Source organism: Cupressus sempervirens, chromosome 5 (genome assembly GCF_028749045.1).
Source record: "Cupressus sempervirens isolate cs-2001-9-10 chromosome 5, ASM2874904v1, whole genome shotgun sequence".
Lineage (NCBI taxonomy): Eukaryota > Viridiplantae > Streptophyta > Pinopsida > Cupressales > Cupressaceae > Cupressus > Cupressus sempervirens.
In genome coordinates, this window is record NC_143122.1 from 482,728,545 (window position 1) to 482,750,604 (window position 22,060).

Below are 22,060 nucleotides of genomic sequence, written 5' to 3' on the forward strand. Positions count from 1 at the left end.
TTCAAGTCTAAAGTTTTCCTATATTTCTTGCCATTTGGAAAATATTTATTGTGTTTGTGTTCCGATTGATCTGTTTAAAGTGTCTTGGATCTAAGTGTTTCGTCCAAGATTAGGTGCACCCGCCTTGGTCTTGCAGAGCCGGAAGCGTAGGGGATTTAGATCACATTGATCAATCCCGTCAAGTTGGCCTTAACCAGTTGGATATCCCAGCATCGAGCAGGCAAGGCTCGTAGGATTCCAATCTGCGATTTTGGGGACCAACAGGTTGTGCGCCAGAAGTAGTGCGCGGCACAAAATAACTATCCAATCTTGATTTCCACACTCTAGGTTGAGATGTAATAGGCCAGTATTAGGAGCACTAGCACTAGCACTAAGACGAAAGGGAGGCCTAGAAGAACCCTCTCCAACACAACTTGCGGATGTGGGAGGATGGGAGCCAATAACACTTAACTCTTCAAGTTGCCTTTTTCTTATTTAACTTCTCTTGTTCATATGTCTCTAATTGCACATATCAAATTTTTTTTGCCTTAGCAGTTTGTTGAGTGCACACAGTAACATCATGTCTAGGTATGCCAACAATATGGCAGTTGAATCTATAGATGCTACCAAAATTTATATATTTACAAAAAATACATTTTGTTTGATTTTTTGTCTTCGAGAAAATTCGTCAATATATTTCCAAGCCTCATCCTCTTTAGGCATTGTGAAAAATGAAAGTTAAGGCTGCTGCAATAAAAAAATTTAAAATTTTACAAAGTTAAAAAGCTAAACAATAAACTAATAAAAAATTAGCAAACTCTACATTTTTTTGAGGAAATTGTAAATCCATGTTTACTAATTTGTTCTGAAAACATTGTAAGGTTTGCAAGTTTGCACTTTGCAATGTAATAGAAAACATTCAAGATTTACAAATTAAAACTGAAAAAACTTAACAATAAATAAAGAATACATTAACATACAAAAAATCAACACAATCTACAAAGTTCAACACTTACCTCTTGCAAATGAGTTGAGGATTGTTGCTATTGACTCCTTAATGCTCCCAATGCAAACTTATGGCCTCCTCAAATTGATTTGTGATCTCCTTGAAGCTCTTCTTTCATGCTGGTTGCAAAGCTATGGTCTCTCTCTCTCTCTCTCTCTCTCTCTCTCTCTCACTTTTTCTCTCTTCTTGTCATACTAAACAATTAGAAGGCCTTTTAGGGTTACAAGGAAAACAAATATTAAATTTTTTTAAAAAAAAAAATGTGTTTTTTTTGTTTTTAAGTGGTCCAATAAGTTTGCCACAGCCGATTCATGCCTGTGATTTTTGGCGATTTTTGGTAAATCACCAAGTTGGGCGATTCATTGCGATTTTGTGCTGAGATGAGTCAACGAGTTATCAAAATTCACCTAGCCTAGATCGTATCGCTAGATCGGCATAATAGCCAGAATTGCAGCGATCATGGGATCTCTGGTTTAAGCAAAGACAACTATCATATGTTTAGGAGGTCATAAAATTTACTAGGTTAAACAAAAATCACCTAAAATTTAGATCACTGAAGCAGAGTTGGTTAAGTACAATGGAATAAACATCCAGTATGAATTTGAAGTAGGGGATTGATTTCTCTCTAAGACTCAAGAGTGTTGTATATTCTGGAGGGTAATAACTATATAGGAAGCGTGGTTAAAAACATTAATGTACTTCATAAATACTTGATTACAGACATGTTCAATTAATTGATAAGGGAGTTAGAAGGTTGCTCAAAAGAAATGCTGCCAGACATTTGAAGAATTATTGCAGTCACCTAATGTTTTTAGCAGTGAGTCAGATTTAACATGAGCAGTATGTAACAAACTATGGGTTTTTTGGTATTGAAGGAATCAAAAGTTTTCACACAGAGACAGATACGTACAGGCACAGACACTAAGACAGATCTCTCTCTCTCTCTCTCTCTCTCTCTCTCTCACACACACACACACACACACACACACACACACACACGAAGTCAGAATTAACATGAGCAGTATGGTACAAACTATGGGTTGTTTGGTATTGAAGCAATCAGAAATTTTCACACAGAGACAGATACATACAGGCACGGACACTAAGATAGATCTCTCTCTCTCTCTCTCTCACACACACACGCGCGCGCGCGCATGCGCGCGCACACACACACATACTGGTGAAGAGAGGCATTTTGGCACTCACATAGCTATGACATAGATACATTCTCACACTGTCTCTCTCTGTGATGAAGAGACACATTTTGGCACCCACACAGTTATGACATAGACACACACTTAAACCCGCAGACTCTCTTTGATTCTCTCTCTCTCTCTCTCTCTCTTTGTGATGAAGAGAGACATTTTTTGACACACATAGATATGACATAGATACAAACAGAAACTCAAAAGTACACACAGAGACACAGATATAGGGTGCACACATGGACATTTACACACAGATGTAGAGTCACACAATTTGCAACACATTTAGTCAGACAAACCTAGAAAAGTAGTCAGACACAGAACATGCACTCTGATACCTGCATAATGCCCCGCCTCCCAACAAAACACAAAATTCAAATACTCCTAATCTCCATTGACACATGCACCATGGCTCTCTCACACACAAACATCCGTGTGTATCTGTGCATGCATACAAATCTAAACACATAGACATGCAATTGTGCATACATGTGCACATGCAGTTGCACACATGCATGCATTCAAGAACTATACACCAAGAGATCGTCAAACAGTCACAGTTATACCTTCATGAATAACAAAAACCTACATATACACACACACATTAGTGTTAAATCTCCACACACACACACATCTGTACACCAAAATCCAGTCTCATGTACCACAGACCCATGCACCCACAGATAAAATCATTTGTCATAAGTTATAACCAAATAGAGAAATTGGTGCACACCCAAATTTCCAAGTGTATGCATGCACTTACATATGCATGTACACACAGTTGCACACCAATAGAGGCACACAACACAGACACATTCAAACATGCTGAAACAAATCCACTCACATGGACACCAAATTTGCATGGACATTTGTAAATGATTACTTCCATGTGCGTGCACATGCATGCTCATACACTACCCCTGGAACAGAGACACATACAAACATCCTCTCGCTGGAATAAATATGCATATCAAAGACATGCACTGAGGATTGAACGGAAAAAAACATCATTTGTTTTTTTATAAATTAGTGAAAACTAAAAAGTAAATGGAAACAATTAGTGCCCAAGTTGGTCATTGCAAACTTGGGCAATCTATTCTATCTGGCGAAAAAAATTGATAAACTGGCTTGAAATTACAATGTTACTTATGTACCATGTTATTTCCAAATGTGAGATCCTGTTCAGTAGTTCAAGATGACAATGAAGCATAAAATAAATTATTAAAGGAAGATCTTCATCTGGTGAATTCATGCAGACTATTTGTGATCAGCTTGTCCAGTGCTAGATGTACTGGTTGTATTATATCCATCTGCTTATGTGGTAGGATCTGTTCTTTATTAATCGCTGTTTCTATTTTTCTAAATAGGAAATATCCTGAATTTTTATTGTTGTGCTTATCAGATGCTTTACTTAATATGCCTAGTCACTTCACGCCCATGTGTAGGCATTTATGAGTCTTGTGCTTGGTCCATAACTTTAATTTTACTGAATATTTTTTAATCATTAATTGAGATGTTCTTTCAATTCATTGCTAGCAAACAGTAGGGTTAAGAATCTAGCAAATAAAGATATTATTTCTTCAACTTATATTCTTTCTTAAATCTATGTATATTAATATTTTTTTTCCTGATTGTGTTGGACAGATTCGCCAAATCAAAATAACAATTAGGTACAATTCTCTGTATGCTCTCTGAATAATGTCTTTTATAGAAGATAATTAATAAATGATAATGATATTAAGTTAATTTGGTGTTTTCTTAGACACTGTTAAATCATTTTGTTACTGAATAGACTTAATATAATATCTATGGAAAGTTTTCTAGAGGGAAAACTTGTCCATCTTTTAATATGCATTTTATAATATGGTTCATTCCAAGTCCAACACTTAGATAATAAAAAAAAACCTTTCTTGTGTTTGTCATCATTTTATTTTGAATGCACTTTTATTATTAATACAAATTTCAGTAGAGTTCTCCCATTTTTTCAGTAGTATATAGCAGGTTGTGTTCATGTAAAATGCTTTAAAAATGCAGTGCATATGTGTTATTTGTTGTTTGGCCTGAAGAATAAGGTACAGTTATCTAATGATATGGAAGAAAAGAATAAATTATAAATCAGTTTGCTTGGGATGACCTTTGATCATATTTCATAGAGCATGTAGTCATCTCCAAAATAATCGCTCAATAATCAATATTGTAAGATTAGAAAAATTGTGAAAGAACTGAGAAAAATCTCTACCACACTTTTTTCCAGGGACTACAAGCTCACTTGTTTAGGTTTCTTATTAAACAACTGTTTTGTTTGCTCATATTCTCAATTTCTAATTTGGTTTCATAACTGGGAAATCTATGCTACAAATCCAAAACCAAAAATTAAAATCCAAAATCTGAATCTGTAATTGAAATCTGAATTTCTGAAAGACATCAGGTTTTGTTTGAGAAGTAGATAATAACAACTCAAACATAACCTTTTCTAATATAAAATCAATGTTTCTGGAAAGATAGCTATAAACTATGTTATTGAATTGGTCCACTCTTATGCTTTAGCATGATTCATTGCAAGAGAAGGTTTAAAAAGCATGACTTCTAACATGTATCAATGAATATTCTATTTTAATGATTAATAAAAGGCTCCTTTTGTTCATTTTTATTTGAGGCAAAGAGATTACAATTATTGTTTGGATTCGTCCTTTATGATTACTAAGACGATTATTGAATTATTTCAATAAATCTTATGCATAAGATTTTTCATGCATTCTTTGTTTGACAATCAGGATAGTGTGAAATATATGTGTTTTCTTATCTCTGTCTAATCAGACTTCTAGCCGGAGAAGTTAAAAACCCTTCTGGACTAACAGAGAATTGCATATAAGATTTTTCTTTTGCAGAGCATAGGGGTAATTGATGATATTTAAATAAATATTGTCTCATAAAGTTGTACGTAATAATTCTTGTTGCAGTTGACTCTATTGCTTGGATAAGCAGAGGCATTGGTCTATTAAAATCATTGAAATATAGTTATTGGGATTTATATTTGAAGTCATAAAACTATATTTTCCTTCTTGCAAGCATCTAATCAGTTATTGATAACCTTGTATAAAACATTTAACCATTTCAAGCAAACATATAACAGCATATTGATTGAATGAGAGGACTGTGCCAGCTGAAGAGCTCATGAAGAGTTAAATTCGCTGTATAAAAGTTTTGAGCAAGGTGATCAGGTTTGAAGTGAAAGTCTACCTGCCTAGGTGTAGCAAAGCCTAAAGTGCAAGGGAATTTGGATTAGTCTTGTTCATTGGCCAGAATTGATTGGGTAATCCTATTGAAGAATTATCAGAGCTCTCGGATTTCCAATCTGTGGTTTTGGGAACCAGCAAACCGTACCTTTCAACCTTTACCAACTCATCCTCCAACTCTAAGGACAGAAATGCTAGACCAAACATACCTACCTTTAAAAATTACCAACCTACAAACTTTTGGGATCTACAAGGACTAATCAAAGAAGAATGGGAAAAGGGGAACCTGCAAAAAGGAATGACATTAAAAGAGTATTTTGATTTAAGGATGAAATATGGGCCAAAAACAACACCTTATCTCACAAGGTCCCTACCCCAGCAAGAAGAAAGCATCAATAAAAGGCCTTAGCACAAGGTTCTATATCCTCCCAAGGATCATGCTCTAAAAAGAGAACTGACTTCAGGATTGAACCAAGGTACCAACCCAAAGAGATCTATACATGGAAAACTCCTACCTTCCCACCCAAAGGAAGCAACTCACAAGACACATGGGACAATCAAATATCATTTCTAGAGAGAGACAACAGAGCCCAAGAGAAGATGGGGAGACGAACCCACTTCTGGAGAAGCAGCCTCCCCACCTTATCAAAATGACGTCATCATGCACAATCAAGCAACCAGGAGAGGGATGAATTACAAGATAACTCAAAATCCACTCTACGAGTTCAAATATCACACCTACATGACAATCCTTTTTTCAACATTGCAGAGGAAGCTGAAAATCAAGCTGCTTTCCAATCAATTGATGAAAGACATCCAGACTAAGAAGGAACTCTATCCATTCTTGAAGGATTCAACACCCACACTCTCTGAATTCGAGGAAGTATCGGAGGAGGACAGATAAAGCACTTTTAGACAGTGGGTCTTCACACAATTTTATCAACAATATCTGGATGCTAAAACACAAGTTACCTATGATCCGATGTGATATTATAAGGATAAAGTTGGCTAATGGCAAAAGTGTATATTGTAACACCAAACTTTTACCCTCAAATTGCAACTTGGAGAATACACCTACACAACTCAGTTCCACATTTTGGAACTTGGCAACATCGATCTCATGTTAGGTATTCCCTGGATGGAGCACATTGGACCCTTCAAGCAAGACATGAACCATCGAATCAGCACTTTCAAAGAAGGGAAAGAGAAATACACCTTATATGGACTCCAGGCAACTATACCTCCAATGAAGGCTCAGTGACAAAAAACCAGAACTAGACCAAGAATAGAAGTAAAGCTCAAAGGTCATTGGACATCCAGACTGCATTAGATCCAGGGAAAAACCCATACAAGCTGAAACATCAAATGCTTGTGGGCAAGCAGTTTTGGAGGGGAGACACTGATATTCCTAAAATTATGCATACAAAAACAATTGTAAATAAGGCAAGGGAAATTAAAAACATACCTTGTCATGTAAATAATACCTGCATAATAGTTAGGATCTCATTTGCATTTCATTTTCAAACATCATCCATTACATTAATCACTTTGATGCACCCACACATACATGACATTCCATATATGTGTTAGTACTCATGCATCTACACTCATGCATATCTGCACACACTCATCCCTACACACATACATCACTGCACATGCACATATGCTCATCTCTTACATATACACATGCATATATCTACATGCATTTCACTCACATACATATATCCATGCTCATACATATGATTGCATCTTAGCATATATGTCTGATACACATGATGGCATCCATATGGCACCTATGGTAAATGCCTATATCAATACATGTTACAATGATCGATGCTCTGATCATTATAACCTGTATGGAAATACCATACAACAGTGATGCATGATGCTCAAGTATCATATCTGATGAATTGTTAAAACTGAAACCCATAATTGAGTGTCTCTGTCAATATATGGAATGAGTAAATTATGATCAACATGATCACTCATAATAATCAATAATGTTATTAGAGTAATATACATTATTCAGGCTTGATGTTTATCGACACTTGATTGTTTGTTATCACTTGTGATCATGTCATCATTGTGCCTTAACAATGGTCGACACTTAATCACATTATGTTTATTATATCCTTTGTGGTGTTAACTAACAGCATCAACTGACGCAACTGTACAATGCATCTCTTCGGACATATATATATATTCCATTCCACGAGATGAAGTGTGATTGATTGATTATATATTTTATTTGTCCCTTTGTGGATTTATTGCTTGAATTGAGCAAGCACGGTTGCTGACGCAACTTTCTAGTAAACAAGTGTAGGAATCGCAATAGCATATATCAGACACAACACCATTGTTGAGCATTTATCTCTTTATTAGAGTCGGTTTGAAATATTGCAGATTGCATACATAATAAAGTTCTATCAGAAACAACATACTACCAGTGACCATCCCGTCATCAGTGGCATATATTATATACAATACGGAAATGTCTTGCAGGGAATGCCCATGTTTCACAACATATAATAAAGATAGCCATAGTGTCACCTGAAGGTCTGATATCTACAGATTTTGATTGTAATATTATTCCATTGGCATTTGGAATATACTTGTAAACACATATCACATCATTTGCATACATCTGCATTACACCATTGCACTCAGTCATACATTCGTATTGCATTATTGACATTTCTTTGCAATTATTTTAATTACATTAATAAAATACCATTCATTGCATTTAAATGCATTTTGCTGCTTGTCATTACATTGTTCATATTGTAGCACTTGAAACTAGCGAACTATATTGCAAACTCACATTGTGTCCTAATTCTACCAAAAGGGGACATTACAGTAACCATTTCATGCATGTGTGTTAGCCATCTCTGCACACTTGATTTAATGATACACAATCAGGCTTTGGTATTTTGGTTTGAAAGTGAAGTAGACTATCTCTTTGTATGTTGAGATTTGTGATTTTTCATTTACTGTCATTATATAGATAAACATATTTGTTATGAAACCCCTCTATAATTGTTATCCATTATACAATCCTATGGTCCTCATATGTCTTCCAATAGGGTTTCTTAATTCATTCTATGTTTTATGTCTTCTCCTTTATGTACTCTTAAGTAAAAAATACACAAAAACCCCAAATAACCCCATCATATGAAGGAGCTACCCCACCTCAAATGCAGAGGAAGATTGTAGTTTACCACAGTTTCTCCAACTGTTGGAGCATTTGTCATTCCTCTTTGGGCAAAAAGGTCAGTTTTAGAGAAACAATCTTAGCGACAAATTTGTTTACAACATGGGTTTAGAGTATTCTGGAACATAAGAGCGAACAATTCTTTTGTAATCAAACCAATATTTCCTGTATTCAGCTTTTGAGATTTCCAAACTCTCGCAATTAGTTTAGTTGAGGTACCGAGTTTTCACTTAATATATTTCTGCTTTTGTTTAGACACAACGTTTTTCCTTTGTGACACAACACCTTTCTTCAAAGACTTCGCTTTTACATGCTTAATTTATTGAAATGCTAGAAGAAGGCACAGCTTGCTTAACCTCTTTCTGTTGTGTGATTCCTAACTGATCTCGTAACCTATGAATTTCATTTCTCAACAATATGTATTGGTTATAAAACTGCATAAATAGAGATTAATTCTGTCTCATCTTTTGTGCTTGCATGAATTTGTAGAGACAAGATGTGATCATTGTAGGATGTAGATATGATCGTAAAGCAATAAACAAATTGATACACCTTATAACATCAATTTGTCCTTGATTACTTTGTAATATTGTATACCCTTTCAAGAAAGATGACCATATATTTTATGACAACCCCTCTCTATCTTCCATGGACTATTACCAATCTCAGGAACAAGAAGTTAGGATCACAGTTAGATAGAACACCTTAACAAATCTTCATACATCACCATGTCCTCAAATTCCTTGTTCCCCTCTCACCCCACAAGAACACATATTTTTAAAGAAATAGTTATGCAATGCCTAGCAGTGAAGAGCACGTGAAATTGTGACCCCTTTTTATGTATATTCACATCAGAGATGCAACATATCTTTGACAGTAAACAGTGAAGCAAATGAACAAACTCAAGAAATGGAAGTGTAAAAAATATTATATTGTAGTTGCTAAATGGATTCCAATGTGGAAGAGAATGTCTACAACATTCTGCTCTAACAATGGTGGTAAATAAATCTCAATAATTCAGAACCTTTATAACTTTATCTACTCATACGCATAACAAATGGTCTATAATAAAATCTGGAAAAAAAAATCTCCATTCCTTATGCATCAGGTTTCATGGCTTGAGCACTGGCCCTTTGATTTTCCTGTGGAAGCACAGTCGCTTCTGATTTCTACAGCTTTTATTGGCACTTTGAAATATCATCAGGCCTTTATCTCAGCATGTAAATACTCTCTTTAAATGCCTTCTGTGTCTAAATGGTATGTGACAATCACAATTTTGTTGTCATGCATTGAACCAAATCTCCTGTATCACTAGACAAGTGCTTACAACTCTTATGGACGGACAACTCCTTTCATCATAGATGTAAGGACATTGTCTCGGGCAAAAAAAGTGGTTCAGATATAATGCCATCACAGCCCTGCATCATGCCTCCTTGTTGACCTTCCCTGATATCTTTGTACTCCTCTCCCTTGCACCGCCACGATAATTGGTATTGCTCTGATACCACCATTAAGCGGAGAATCATAGCAGAATGGAAAATATGACAAAGTAAAACTTTATCTGTTTTGATGTAAATACTAAAAAGTACATATAGAAGACAATGATATAACAGTTCAACAGTTTTACAAAAACTGCCAAAATCAAAACACAGCAACTAACTAATAAACCCCTAATGATTAATAGATTAAGATACATCAACTTCTAATTTTTTCTTAACATTCAATAACCTTTGTTGCTTTTTGTTGAACATCTCTATTGTGGGAGCCTTTGTAGGGGCGCTTCATTTCTTTTGCCTTAAGTCCTCAAAGGAAGGTGAGAAAGATCGGGAGAGGGAGACAGCCAATGGAATGGATAGCGTGAGAGTTTTGGGTGTTCATGCTAGTGGAATAGCAGATGGTAGTAATAAAGAAGACCTCGGTTCACACACTAAAGATATTTACATGGAGCTCATTTTGTAGTATTTTTTGTCATTAATGGCTATGAATTTATCATCTTTTGGCTTTCCCATGGATCTATAGGGAAAATGGAGGAAACAACCATCCTGCAACCATTATTGAGGATCTATATTTGTTCAGTCTAGTAGAATCAATCCTTTTAGGTAAGTCTGTTCTTGTAATTTTTGTTTTACCTAAACAGTCCTGAAAGGAAGGAATGAGGGGTGGGGGCGAGAGAGATGGAATGTAAGGGATAGTGTGAGAGAGTTTTGATTGTTCGCGCTGCTGTAATAGAAGATGCTAGTGATAAATAGGATCTGGGTAGGCATACAGAAGATATTTACTTGGAGTCCGCTTTACAGTTCATTTTCCTGTCATTAGTGGTTATGGTCTTTCCAATGAGCTCAGAGTGCTTAAATTATAAAGCTGGAACAGTGGGAAAATGGCAAGAGACCCCATCCACCACCTTCTTGAGGATCCGTATTTGCTCATTGTAGTGGAATTAAGCCTTGTTAGGCAAGCTTTGGCTTTTCCGAGCAAATTTAAATCTTTCTCCTAGATGTTGAGACATTGCCTGTTGGTGCACTCCGGAAAATGTGATATTTTTAAACTTGGGAAGAGATGCTCTTCTATATCCTTCTTGTGAGTTTGAATGTAAGTTTTGTTCTCTGAAAACAGCATAAGATGCATTTCTGTTAAATAGAAGAGTTAAGTTACAGGATGAACTATTTTGAGCGATGTTTCTGATGTTCATTGTTCAGAGATAAAGAGTTAGTTCTGCCAGGAACACGTGTTGATTGTAGCCACTCCTATTGTCTATGAAAGTTTTCATTTGGTTCTGCCATTGTACTGGGGTTATAACTTTGATTACATGCACTATTTATGTGTTCCAAAAGAGGAAAATTCGTTTACAATGGTCTGCATCAAAAAGATTTTATCACTGACTTGGATACTAAGAGATATAGCAAAAATAGATAGGAGAAATCATCAAACTAATGAAATAGAAAAAGAAAAGCTTTCTGCACTTTCATAAAGCATATTCAAAAGTGAAATTAGAGGACATTTAAGTGTGATGATTAACATTCTCAACTTATTGCCAATTGCATATCTAATTTGCAAACCCTCCCTTACTGGTACTTTTTGTAAATTTCAAATTTTATGTTATAATATTGTGCGTTGCTCTTGCATTTATGATCATTATGTTAACGATTTCAACAGTCATCTTACTATTCTGGTTTTCTAACATATTATCTTGTTTTCTTTCTTACAGGACAATTATCAATGGTATCTGTTATTTGGCAACTGGTGTCTTTGCCGTTAACTCAATTGGATTGACTTTGTACTCGGGTCAGCTAGCACTGAAATTTTGGATAGATATAATTCGTGGTAAATCAGATTTAAAGCCTGCCGAAACTGATAGTAAGGTGAATGTAGAAGCCAAAGATGACAGCCAATAATTTCTATATTCGTGATTATAGATCATAATGAAATTCTTTTTGCACATGTTTTTTTTGAAGTATTCTGGCAGTAGTAATATGTATAATCAATGACCTTACAAGTTGACAGATCTGTACATGTTCATAGCTTTATATACATGCATAGAAATCCACTCCCATGGAATTATGCACTCGTAAAAATGTGTAAAGATTATCATCTTGGTCAGCTTGGTATGAAATGAAGTTTTTGCACTGAATGAAAGGATACACCAATATCAGTTGAATACAAGTCCAGTCCTTGAAATCGATTCTAATAAAAACTCATTATGCAAATTATCATATTGTTTGGAAATAACAAGAGACATAGGAAGGCAATTTAGTTAAACAGGGAATAGTGTATATGTCTTGAGCTTTATGAACATCCACCTGCGGCAGAGTTTCAAGCTTTTTTGAGATACTATCTACTGGGGGATCAATGTACTGCTTCAGGCAAATTAACAAATTTGCGGATCATATTAAACTGGACATTATATCAAATATAGAGTGTTATCTAATGCATGTAACATGTTCAAGGGGATTACACCTAGCAATTTTATTTGAGATTGTCAAACTAAAATTTGATCGTATCTCTATGGCTTCCTCCCTTTTCCTGAACTAACAAATGAAAATCATGTAACATGTTTAAGGAGATTATGCATAGTAATTTTATTTGAGATTGTCAAACTAAAATTTGATTCTCTATGGCTTCATCCCTTTTCTTGAAGTAACAAATGAAAATGCTCAGAAGACCTTATACAAAATCGTCTTTGTCAAATTAGAATTTCATTAAGTCTCCATTGTGTCCTCGCTTTGCCAGAAGTACCCATGAGAATCCTTGAAAGATTTTACATAGAATTGCTTCGAGTAAGCCCCACTTTTCTATGTAACTAGTAGGTATGGAGGTATGATGATTAGGATCCTAGAAGTCACCTAGAACAATAAAGTAAATTTTACTAAAATTTCAAATGGCATGATTGCTCACTGTTTTGACACATTTTGACATTGTTGTTGGTTTTACATAGCAGTAGTTGTGGTTAGTTTTCCCAGTGAATGTTCTGTACAATTTTGATTTTCTAAAGAGTGACAATTTTGCCACATTGCGAATGAAATTATATCACAATTCAATACATTTTGTACGTCAATGAAAAGCAGGATTTTTAGCCAAATTAATTGCATTTTTGCTATCACAAAACAAAACAAAGTTCGTCGATTGAATCCTTTAACAAGATCCCTCTGTGGATAAGGTTGCCTAATTTTTTGATGCAGGGGAGAGATGAGAATAACTAGGGCCAAAGGTACACCCAACTATCCGGACCACCCTGCAAGAGTAAACACAACAGAAACACAACGCAAGGAACAACAACCCAAGGAGGGAGAAGCAGAACACTTTATTGATTCTTCAAATATTCAACATACATGCCCAACTGTAAGGCCTTTTGGGTTACGACCATATAACAATTTGATTAAAATCCTTGACGATCCTACTTCACATTCTTGTTTCTTACTACCCTCCGTTCTTCCTCTAAAACTTGATCCTAGACCTTCTTAAATACTTGTGTGGCCACAGCTCGGCCTATCACAAAACTAAATCTTCCATTAAATGTATGCACAGCCACAAGTTGGCTCACATCCAATATTAACTACCTATACTGAAATTAAATGTGAGCAAGGTCGACCCAAACTGGAACTAGACATAGACTACCCAACAAATGAAGATTTCGCAAAAAATTGGCACTCAACATCCAAACGATCACTCGGCAACCACACGAGCTCGACATCCAAAGAGAACTCGGAAATCACGGATCACTCGACAACCAAAGGAATCACTTGACAGCAATTAAGAACTCGGCAACAACTAAACGTTCGGCAACCACTGAAAGCTCGACAATGCAAGACATTGCAACACGATAGAAAGTAAAACTGAAAACATGCATGATACCAATGCAACCCAAGATGCTCCTACATCAGACAACTAGGGTTGGAAGAAATGATTCTCTTGAATCATTGAAACGTTACAACCTGAGCTAAATCTAACTCAAAGTGAGAAATCCATGAAGCATCTTCAATGGGTCTGTTCTTCCATTTCACCAAATATTCATATTAATCTTTTCCTTTTGCGCTTTTACCAACTTTCTGTTCCAATATTTGTTCAACTTTTACAATTTGCTTCTTAGGATAATCTTCTATCACAACAACTTCATCATTTGGCTTATCATACTTATATAAATTAGCAACATTGAATATAGGAGATATATCCATGTCATCATGTAACACAACTTCATAAGCATTTCCACTGTCAAACTTCTTCAAGATCTTAAAGGTCCAAACTTCTTCATTTTCAGCATACTGTATGTTCCAACAGGAAATCTTCTTTTGTTCAAATGAATCATCACCTCATCACCAACTTCAAAAACATGATGTCTTCTAAATTTATCAGCATTCTCCTTATACCTCTGATTACTTTGTTCCAACCTCAATTTTACATCCTTATGCAAAGACTCCATAAAATCAGAAAATTCTTCCCCTGTAGAACTTCTCTTCTCTTCACCAGCAACATCCCTCAAATCTCTTCCTAGCAGAAAGAGCACTCGGGGATTAACCCCCAATCTAGTGAAACAAAAGGAAGAGGAGTATAACGAAGAGGAAGAGGTAATGGAGTTAGAGGAAGAGAAGAAGGGCGAAGATAGTGGAAAGATGGGAGAAGATATTTCTATTCAGTCAGGGAACCCCAAAAAGAGAAAGGTCGAGGAGGAGTTGTAGCCAGAAGAGAAAAAAGATCAGAGCCCAGAGGCTTCGGGACCCTTACCTTCTATCTCTCCATCTTAGGAGATTAAGGAAACTATGGTGGAAGACAGTGGGGAGATAGTTATGAAAGATAGAAGGAGGTCATGGAGAAACTTCAACACCCAAACATCGAAGATGGGGATTGTTAGGGAGAAAGTGAAACTGCAGGTCCTAGGGGACATAGAAGGAAAAGCCCATTTCGACGAGCTCATAGACTTTGCTTTGGTGGCAATTTTTGATAACGCAAGGGAAACATGGCTCAATCTTCTTAACAATGCCAAAAACAACATGATAGATAATTTCCATTCTATCAAATGGCTATTCCATGAGATTGAGGGACTTAAGGAGAAAAGGAGTTTGGAGGAAGGCCACAAGACTAGTAGTGATCAGAGTCATCTTACCGGCCAGGAGGATTGTATCTTGAAGGTTGAGAAAAAGGGTGCAAAAGATGAAGATTTCAAACCAAAACTTGGCTAATTAGGTGATTGCAACCCTAAACATTCTGAATGAGAACATCAATAGCCTGGGTGAATTATTGAAAAATGCAGGAATCAGTGAAAAGGGTGAGAAGGCCAGCTTGGACCTCAGGAAGATCAAGGGTGAGATGAAAGAGACTAGGAGCCAGGTGGAACGAACCAATGACATGAACCAAGAACGTGTGGGCGTGAAGATCCAGAGTGCCAACGAGGAAGCAGGAAATCAACAAGATCCAGATAGTGAGAAATAATTGCTAGTGATATGATTTTTTGCTTCGTACTATATTTAGTCAAGTGCTTCTGTGTCTACTGGTTGCGGGCCAGTCTTTTGTTTTCGGCTTTTGTTTCTTGGCCACGGGCCTGTCTTTCGTTTTGGCTTTTTATAGGTAGTTGCATAGGGTCTGGACTTTATTTAATATTATTATTTCAGATATTATGTTAAAACTTTTGGATTTCAAGATCCCTGTAAAACCTATTTTTCTTAATAAAAAACATCCCTCAAATCTGATACTCCTCTAGGCTGCATTCCAGTAACAATCTCAAAAGATGTCTTCCCTATACTCCTATTCATAGAATTATTATATGCAAACTTAGCTTGTGCTAACACTACTTCCCAATTACTTGGCTTATCTCCCACTAAACATCTCAGCAAATTACCCAAGCTTCTATTCACAACCTCTGTCTGTCCATCTGTCTGCGGATGGAATGTAGAATTAAATTTCAACTCAGTACCCATTTTCTTCCACAAAGTCTTCCAAAAATAACCAACAAACTTGTTGTCTATCAGAAATAATATTTCTTGGTAATCCATGCAATCTCACGATCTCTTTAAAGAAAAGTTTAGCAACATGCTCAACATTTGATGTCTTCTTACATGGTATGACATGAACTATCCTAGAAAATCTATCCACAAAAACAAATATAGAATCATACCCCTTCGCTATCTTAGGCAATCCAAAAATAAAATGCATACTGATGTCACTCTAAGGTTTCTCAGGAACAACATTAGTTGTATACAAACCAGTATTCTGACTTAATCCTTTTGCAACTTGACAAACTCCACAACTCTTCACAAATTTCTGAACATCCTTATACATTTGTGGCCAATAATATTTCTCCTTCAGCAAACTCAATGTCTTGTCAATTCCAAAATGTTTAGCCAATCCACCACTATGCTTTTTCTTAATCAAATTCAACCTCATAGAACTTCTAGGAATACACAACTGAATTCCTTTGAACAACATACCTTCTTGAATGAAATATTCATCATACTTACTTATGTGATTTGTCAAATTTGGTGTTCTACACTCTCTCCACGCCTTAGAAAAATCAAGGTCAGTATCATACAATTCTTTCATTTCATTAAAACCAAGAACTTCAACCTTCATCTCAGTCAATAAAAAATGTCTTCTGCTCAATGCATTAGCAACTCTGTTAGTAACTCCACTATTATGCTTAATAACAAATGTAAAACTTTGCAAGTACTCAACCCACTTCATATGTCTCTGATTCAATCTATGTTGACTTCCCAAGTACTATAAAGCTTTATGATCAGTATACAATACAATCTCCTTAGGAATCAAATAATGTCTCCACTTCTTCAAGACTTGAACAAGAGCATAACACTCTTGATTATACACAAAATACTTCCTTTTAGCATCATTCAACTTTTCACTAAAAAAAGCAACAAGTTTACCTTCTTGATTTAATACAAGTCCTATTGCACTACCACTTGCGTCACATTCAACTTGAAATACCTTATTGAAGTTAGGTAAAGCCTATACGGGTAACTCAGCAACCTTTTGTTTCGAAGTCTCAAAACTCTTATTAGCTCCATGTGTCCACTTAAATTCCTTTTTATCTCCTCTCATTGTCTCAGTCATATCATTACAAACAAAACTGAAATTTCTTATCAACTTTTTGTAAAAACTAGCCAAACCATGAAATGATCTTACCTCACCCAAAATCTCAAGTGTAGGCCATTCCAAACTTGCCTTTACCTTCTTAGGATGCATCTTCAATCCATTAGCTGAAATTACAAATCCCAAATATACAATCTCTTCTTGTATAAAAGAACACTTCTTCAAATTAATCTTCAACTTCTACTTTTTGAACCTCTGCAATACTTGTCTAATATACTCAAGATGTTCTTCCTTTGTCTTATTGAATATGAAAATATCATACAAATAAACAATCACAAACTTACCCAAGTATCTTTTTAGATCGTCATTCATCAACCTTATAAAAGTACTAGGTGCATTAGTCAAACCAAAAAGCATAACCAACCATTCATACAAACCATCTTTTGTCTTGAAAGCAATCTTCCATTCATCACCTTCTTTGATTCTAATATGATGATAGCCACTCTTTAAATCAATCTTGGTAAAATACTTTGCTCCACTCAAACAATCCATTATGTCATCCATCCTTGGCATAGGAAATCTATATTTCATTGTGATCTTGTTAATTCTCTGATCAAACCTTTCTCCAACAACTCATGCACTTATTTGTTAAGTTCTTCATTCTCTGTAGGTGTCAATCTATATGGTGCTTTGTTTGGCAAACTAGCTCTAGGAATCATATCCATATGATGACTTATACTTCTCATTGGAGGTAAACCATCAAACATATCCTTTGCAACAATCTCTTTATACTCATTCAACAACTCTGCAACTTCTTTTGGTACTCGATCAATACTATCATTTGTCACTCGGTCCTTACTATCAAAACTCGGTCCTCTAGGAATTATAACAAAACCAACTTGGTTCCTTTTCATTTCCTTTTCAAATTGTTTCCTATTGACCATGCAAATTTTCATAGTAGTACAATTAACTTCATCTAGACTTTCAATTAAAGGCAACAATATTTGCTTCTTCCCATTCACCCAAAGAGTATATTGATTCAATTTTCCATCATGTATAGCATATCTATCATATTGCCAAGGTCTACCCAACAAAATATGACAACAATCCATAGGCATAAAATCACACAAAACCTCATCAACATAATGCCCAATCTTGAACTTCACAACACATTGTTCACCTACCAATATCCTACGCACATCTTTGATCCATGAAACATGATAGAGTTTGGGATGCTTGAGCCTCTGCAATTGCAACTTTGTAACCAACTCTTTTGATGCCAAATTTGTAGAACTTCCACTATCGATGATTACCTTGCAACATTTTCCAGCCATCTTACATCTAGTTTTGAAAAGACTTCTTCTAAGGATAGGTTCCTCACCACTTCCCTTATTACATAAGGTTCTTCTTACCATCAGATTTTCACCAGCCTCAAGTCCACTTGGTGAACCTCCATCATCTCCTTGAATCACAACATTTCTATTCCTTGCCTACTTTCAGAGGATCTACATTCAAAGGATCTATGCCCTTCTTTACCATATCTAAAACAATTACCATGAAAACCACCTCTAGAATAAGAATCACCTCTTTGTCGGTAAGAATTAGTACCTCCTCGGTAAGAATCACCACCTTTCCACTCGGTCTTGCCTTTGTCATCATTCTTCCATTCATATTTTCCTTTATCTTGCACACAATTGTCAGATCTGCTACCTTCACCATAAGATCTACCTATGCCTCTCTGGAATCTACCACCTCTGCCCCTTTGTCTTTGTTCATGCTTCTTTGTCAAGATCTCCTCAGCTTTCAAGACATATTGGTATGCTTCTTTAACACTTTCTAATTTCACAAAATTTATTTCATCTTGAATTCCAGATCTCAATCCATTTATGTACCTTGCAATTTTCTCAACATCATCATCCACACGTCTAGATTTGATGTCCAACCTATAGAATTCCTCATTATATTCCTTCACAATCATGTCTCTGTCTCAAATTCTGCATCTTTCTCAACAACCTAACCTGGTAATCAACAGGAATGAATTTCCTCTTCAGTTTTTTTACCATTTTCACCCAAGTTATGATCTTTTCCTTTCCTCTCCTTTGTCTATCAGTTTGCAAATATTCCCACCATAGTGAGGCATGTCCTTTCAACCTAGTTACTGCAATCTTCACCTTCCTATTATTAGGAGTGTTTTCATACTCAAAGAACTTCTCCATTTCAGAGATCCAATCTAACACATCATTGGTGTCCAATTTTCCATCATAAGGAACAACTTCTACAATAGGCTTTAAACTTGCTCTAGATGATACTCTCAACAACCTTACCTCATCTTGATCTTCTTCAAGCTCTGGATTAGGGTTTGGTGCTACTGCTTCATCATCACTTACATCATCAAGATGTGCTCCTCTCATTTGGGCTATTTCCATAGCATTTAATCTGGCTGCAATTTGTCTCAATGTATCCAATATTGCATTATCAACATTTCCTCTACCTCAAACCATCTTTACAAATTAGGTTCTTGCAAGATTATAACCCTCTTCAAGCTGTAGGTCAAATCTATAGATCTGCAACCCTACAACCCAATTCACTCAGGGTTCTACACGATCCAATCATCACAAGGATGAACCTCTTCTTTGATACCACCTAACACAGGGGAGAGATGAGAATAACCAAGGCCAAAGGCACACCCAGCTATCTAGATCACCCTGCAAGAGTAAACATAGCAGAAACACAACACAAGGAACAACAACCCAATGAGGGAGAAGCAAAACACTTTATTGATTCTTCAAATATTCAACATACATGCCCAGTTGTAAGGCCTTCTGGGTTACAACCATATAACAATTTGATTAAAATCCTCAATGATCCTACTTCGCATTCTTGTTTCTTACTACCCTTCATTCTCCCTTTATAACTCGATCCTAAACCTCCTTAAATACTTGTGCGGCCACAGGTTGGCCTATCAACAAACTAAATATTACATTAAATGTATGCATAGCCACAAGTCGACTCACATCCAATATTAACTACCTATACTGAAATTAAATGCGAGCAAGGTTGGCCCAAAAAGAAACTAGAACTAGATACAGACTACTTGATAAATGAAGATTTCGCAAAACACTGGCACTCGACATTCAAACAATCACTTGGCAACCACACGAGCTCGGCATCCAAAGAGAACTCGACAATCACGAATCATTCGACAACCAAAGGAAAGCTTGGCAACCAAAGGAATCACTTGGCAACCAAAAGAATCACTCGACAACAACTATGAACTCGACAACAACTAAATGCTCGACAACCACTGAAAGTTCGACAATGCAAGACATTGCAACTTGGCAGAAAGGAAAAGTGAAAACATGTAGGATATCAGTGCAACCTAGGATGCTCTTGCATCATCTTCCCCTTTAGTTATGGCTGGATTCTGTCCTGGAGGCTGTGGGGGAGGCTCTTGGGAATTTTTCGCTTGTTGATACTGCGTCTTCCAATGTGTTTTAGATAACATATGCTCGCATTCTTGTGGAGATATACATCTTCAAAGGGCTCTTAGAAATGATTAAGTTGGCCTCTCCTAATGGCTCTTGGATTTAGCTTCTTGATTATGAAGGTATTCCCTTTAGATGTAAGAAATGTCATAAGACTGGCCACCTCGTTGTGCGGTGCTTTTTTAGAAAGGTTAGATCAAAGAAGTCACCTTCTTGGTGGAGGGGGGTTTCAGATGATCACTACACTATTTAGAAAGCTCTCTCTATTGGGGATGGGTTGGTTGATTCTTCTTAGGATTATCTGGCAGCGAATTTTGTTGTTCCTCATGATTTAAATGTTTCCCCTACGGCGGTGACCAATACAAATGTCCCTCCTTCAGATGCTGTAATTGTTGATTTGATTACTGCCCCTCACGTGGCTTTGTCTTTGGAAGGAGTTGTGTGTGGTGGTGGTTTTTCGTCTCCGACTGAGAGGGTTATGGGGGCTGTTTGTGAGGTGGATGACTTTGTTTGGCAGAACGCTACTGGGAAGGTGGAGGATGAATGGACAAAAGTAAAAGGGAAAAAGGTCAAGCCCTTCAATCCATCATTTGATATGTCTTTACGTTCTTAAAATATAGGACATAAATGTAAATCTTGAGGCTTGGATTTCTTCTCCTATTGTTCGTCTGGTCTTTTTGAGGCTATCCCATTTTGTTTTGGTTCTCCTGGTCTTTTTGGCTGCTTGGCTTGTAGTTTGACATGGTTTTTGATTAAATGCCTTCTTTTGCAACCATGGGGTTTCAGGATCCCGTTTTAAACTTGTTTAGGTGGTAGTAGAGCACTGTGTTATATGTGAGGCCACCCTGGTCACCTTATTTGGGCTGGTGACCTGTTTCACCCTAAGATTGTTGTTTTTTTTGTTTGGGCTTCATTGAAAATTATTTGATCTATAAAGGGTTTCATGCACCCTTCAAAACCTATTTTCCTTAATAAAAACCAAAACAGTCATGTTCTTTGTATCTCAAATTTCTCAAAAACTATTGTAGCCATATCATCCTCTTCACTTCTTCAATGAAAGCCATATATTTTTCCTTTGTAGTGGAAAGATCCATTTATTATTGCAATCTAGAAAGCAAACTAATTGCTGCCCTGATAAAAGTGAATCTATAGAAAATCTTCATTTGTCTAGATAGGTCTAAATCAACAATGCTTTACAACTATGCATTTGTAATATCCTCGTTTTCCAGGTCTTAACTAACACTAACATATCAAAGAAATACAGTTATAACTTCATTTTCATAGGAAGATAGTTATATCAGTTATGTTCATGTGAATGAGATTAACGGTTACATTCAGTTAATTTTTTTTTCATAACTAACAATTGAAGACACCATTAATGAATTTACCAAGGAAATTCAAATCTA

General features: G+C 36.1%; 1 protein-coding gene across 1 annotated transcript in view; it reads left to right on the forward strand.

Moving 5' to 3' along the window:
• LOC149556846 (uncharacterized) overlaps positions 1–12,270 on the forward strand; it is a 63,736-nt gene extending 51,466 nt beyond the window's left edge. Inside the window, exons 3-4 of the mRNA XM_089831437.1 lie at positions 3,835–3,860; positions 11,843–12,270. Of these exons, the coding sequence (XP_089687563.1) occupies positions 3,835–3,860; positions 11,843–12,029 (213 nt within the window). The 3' untranslated portion in view covers positions 12,030–12,270. The remainder of the gene's footprint in view (positions 1–3,834; positions 3,861–11,842) is intronic.
• The last annotated feature ends 9,790 nt before the right edge of the window (positions 12,271–22,060 follow it).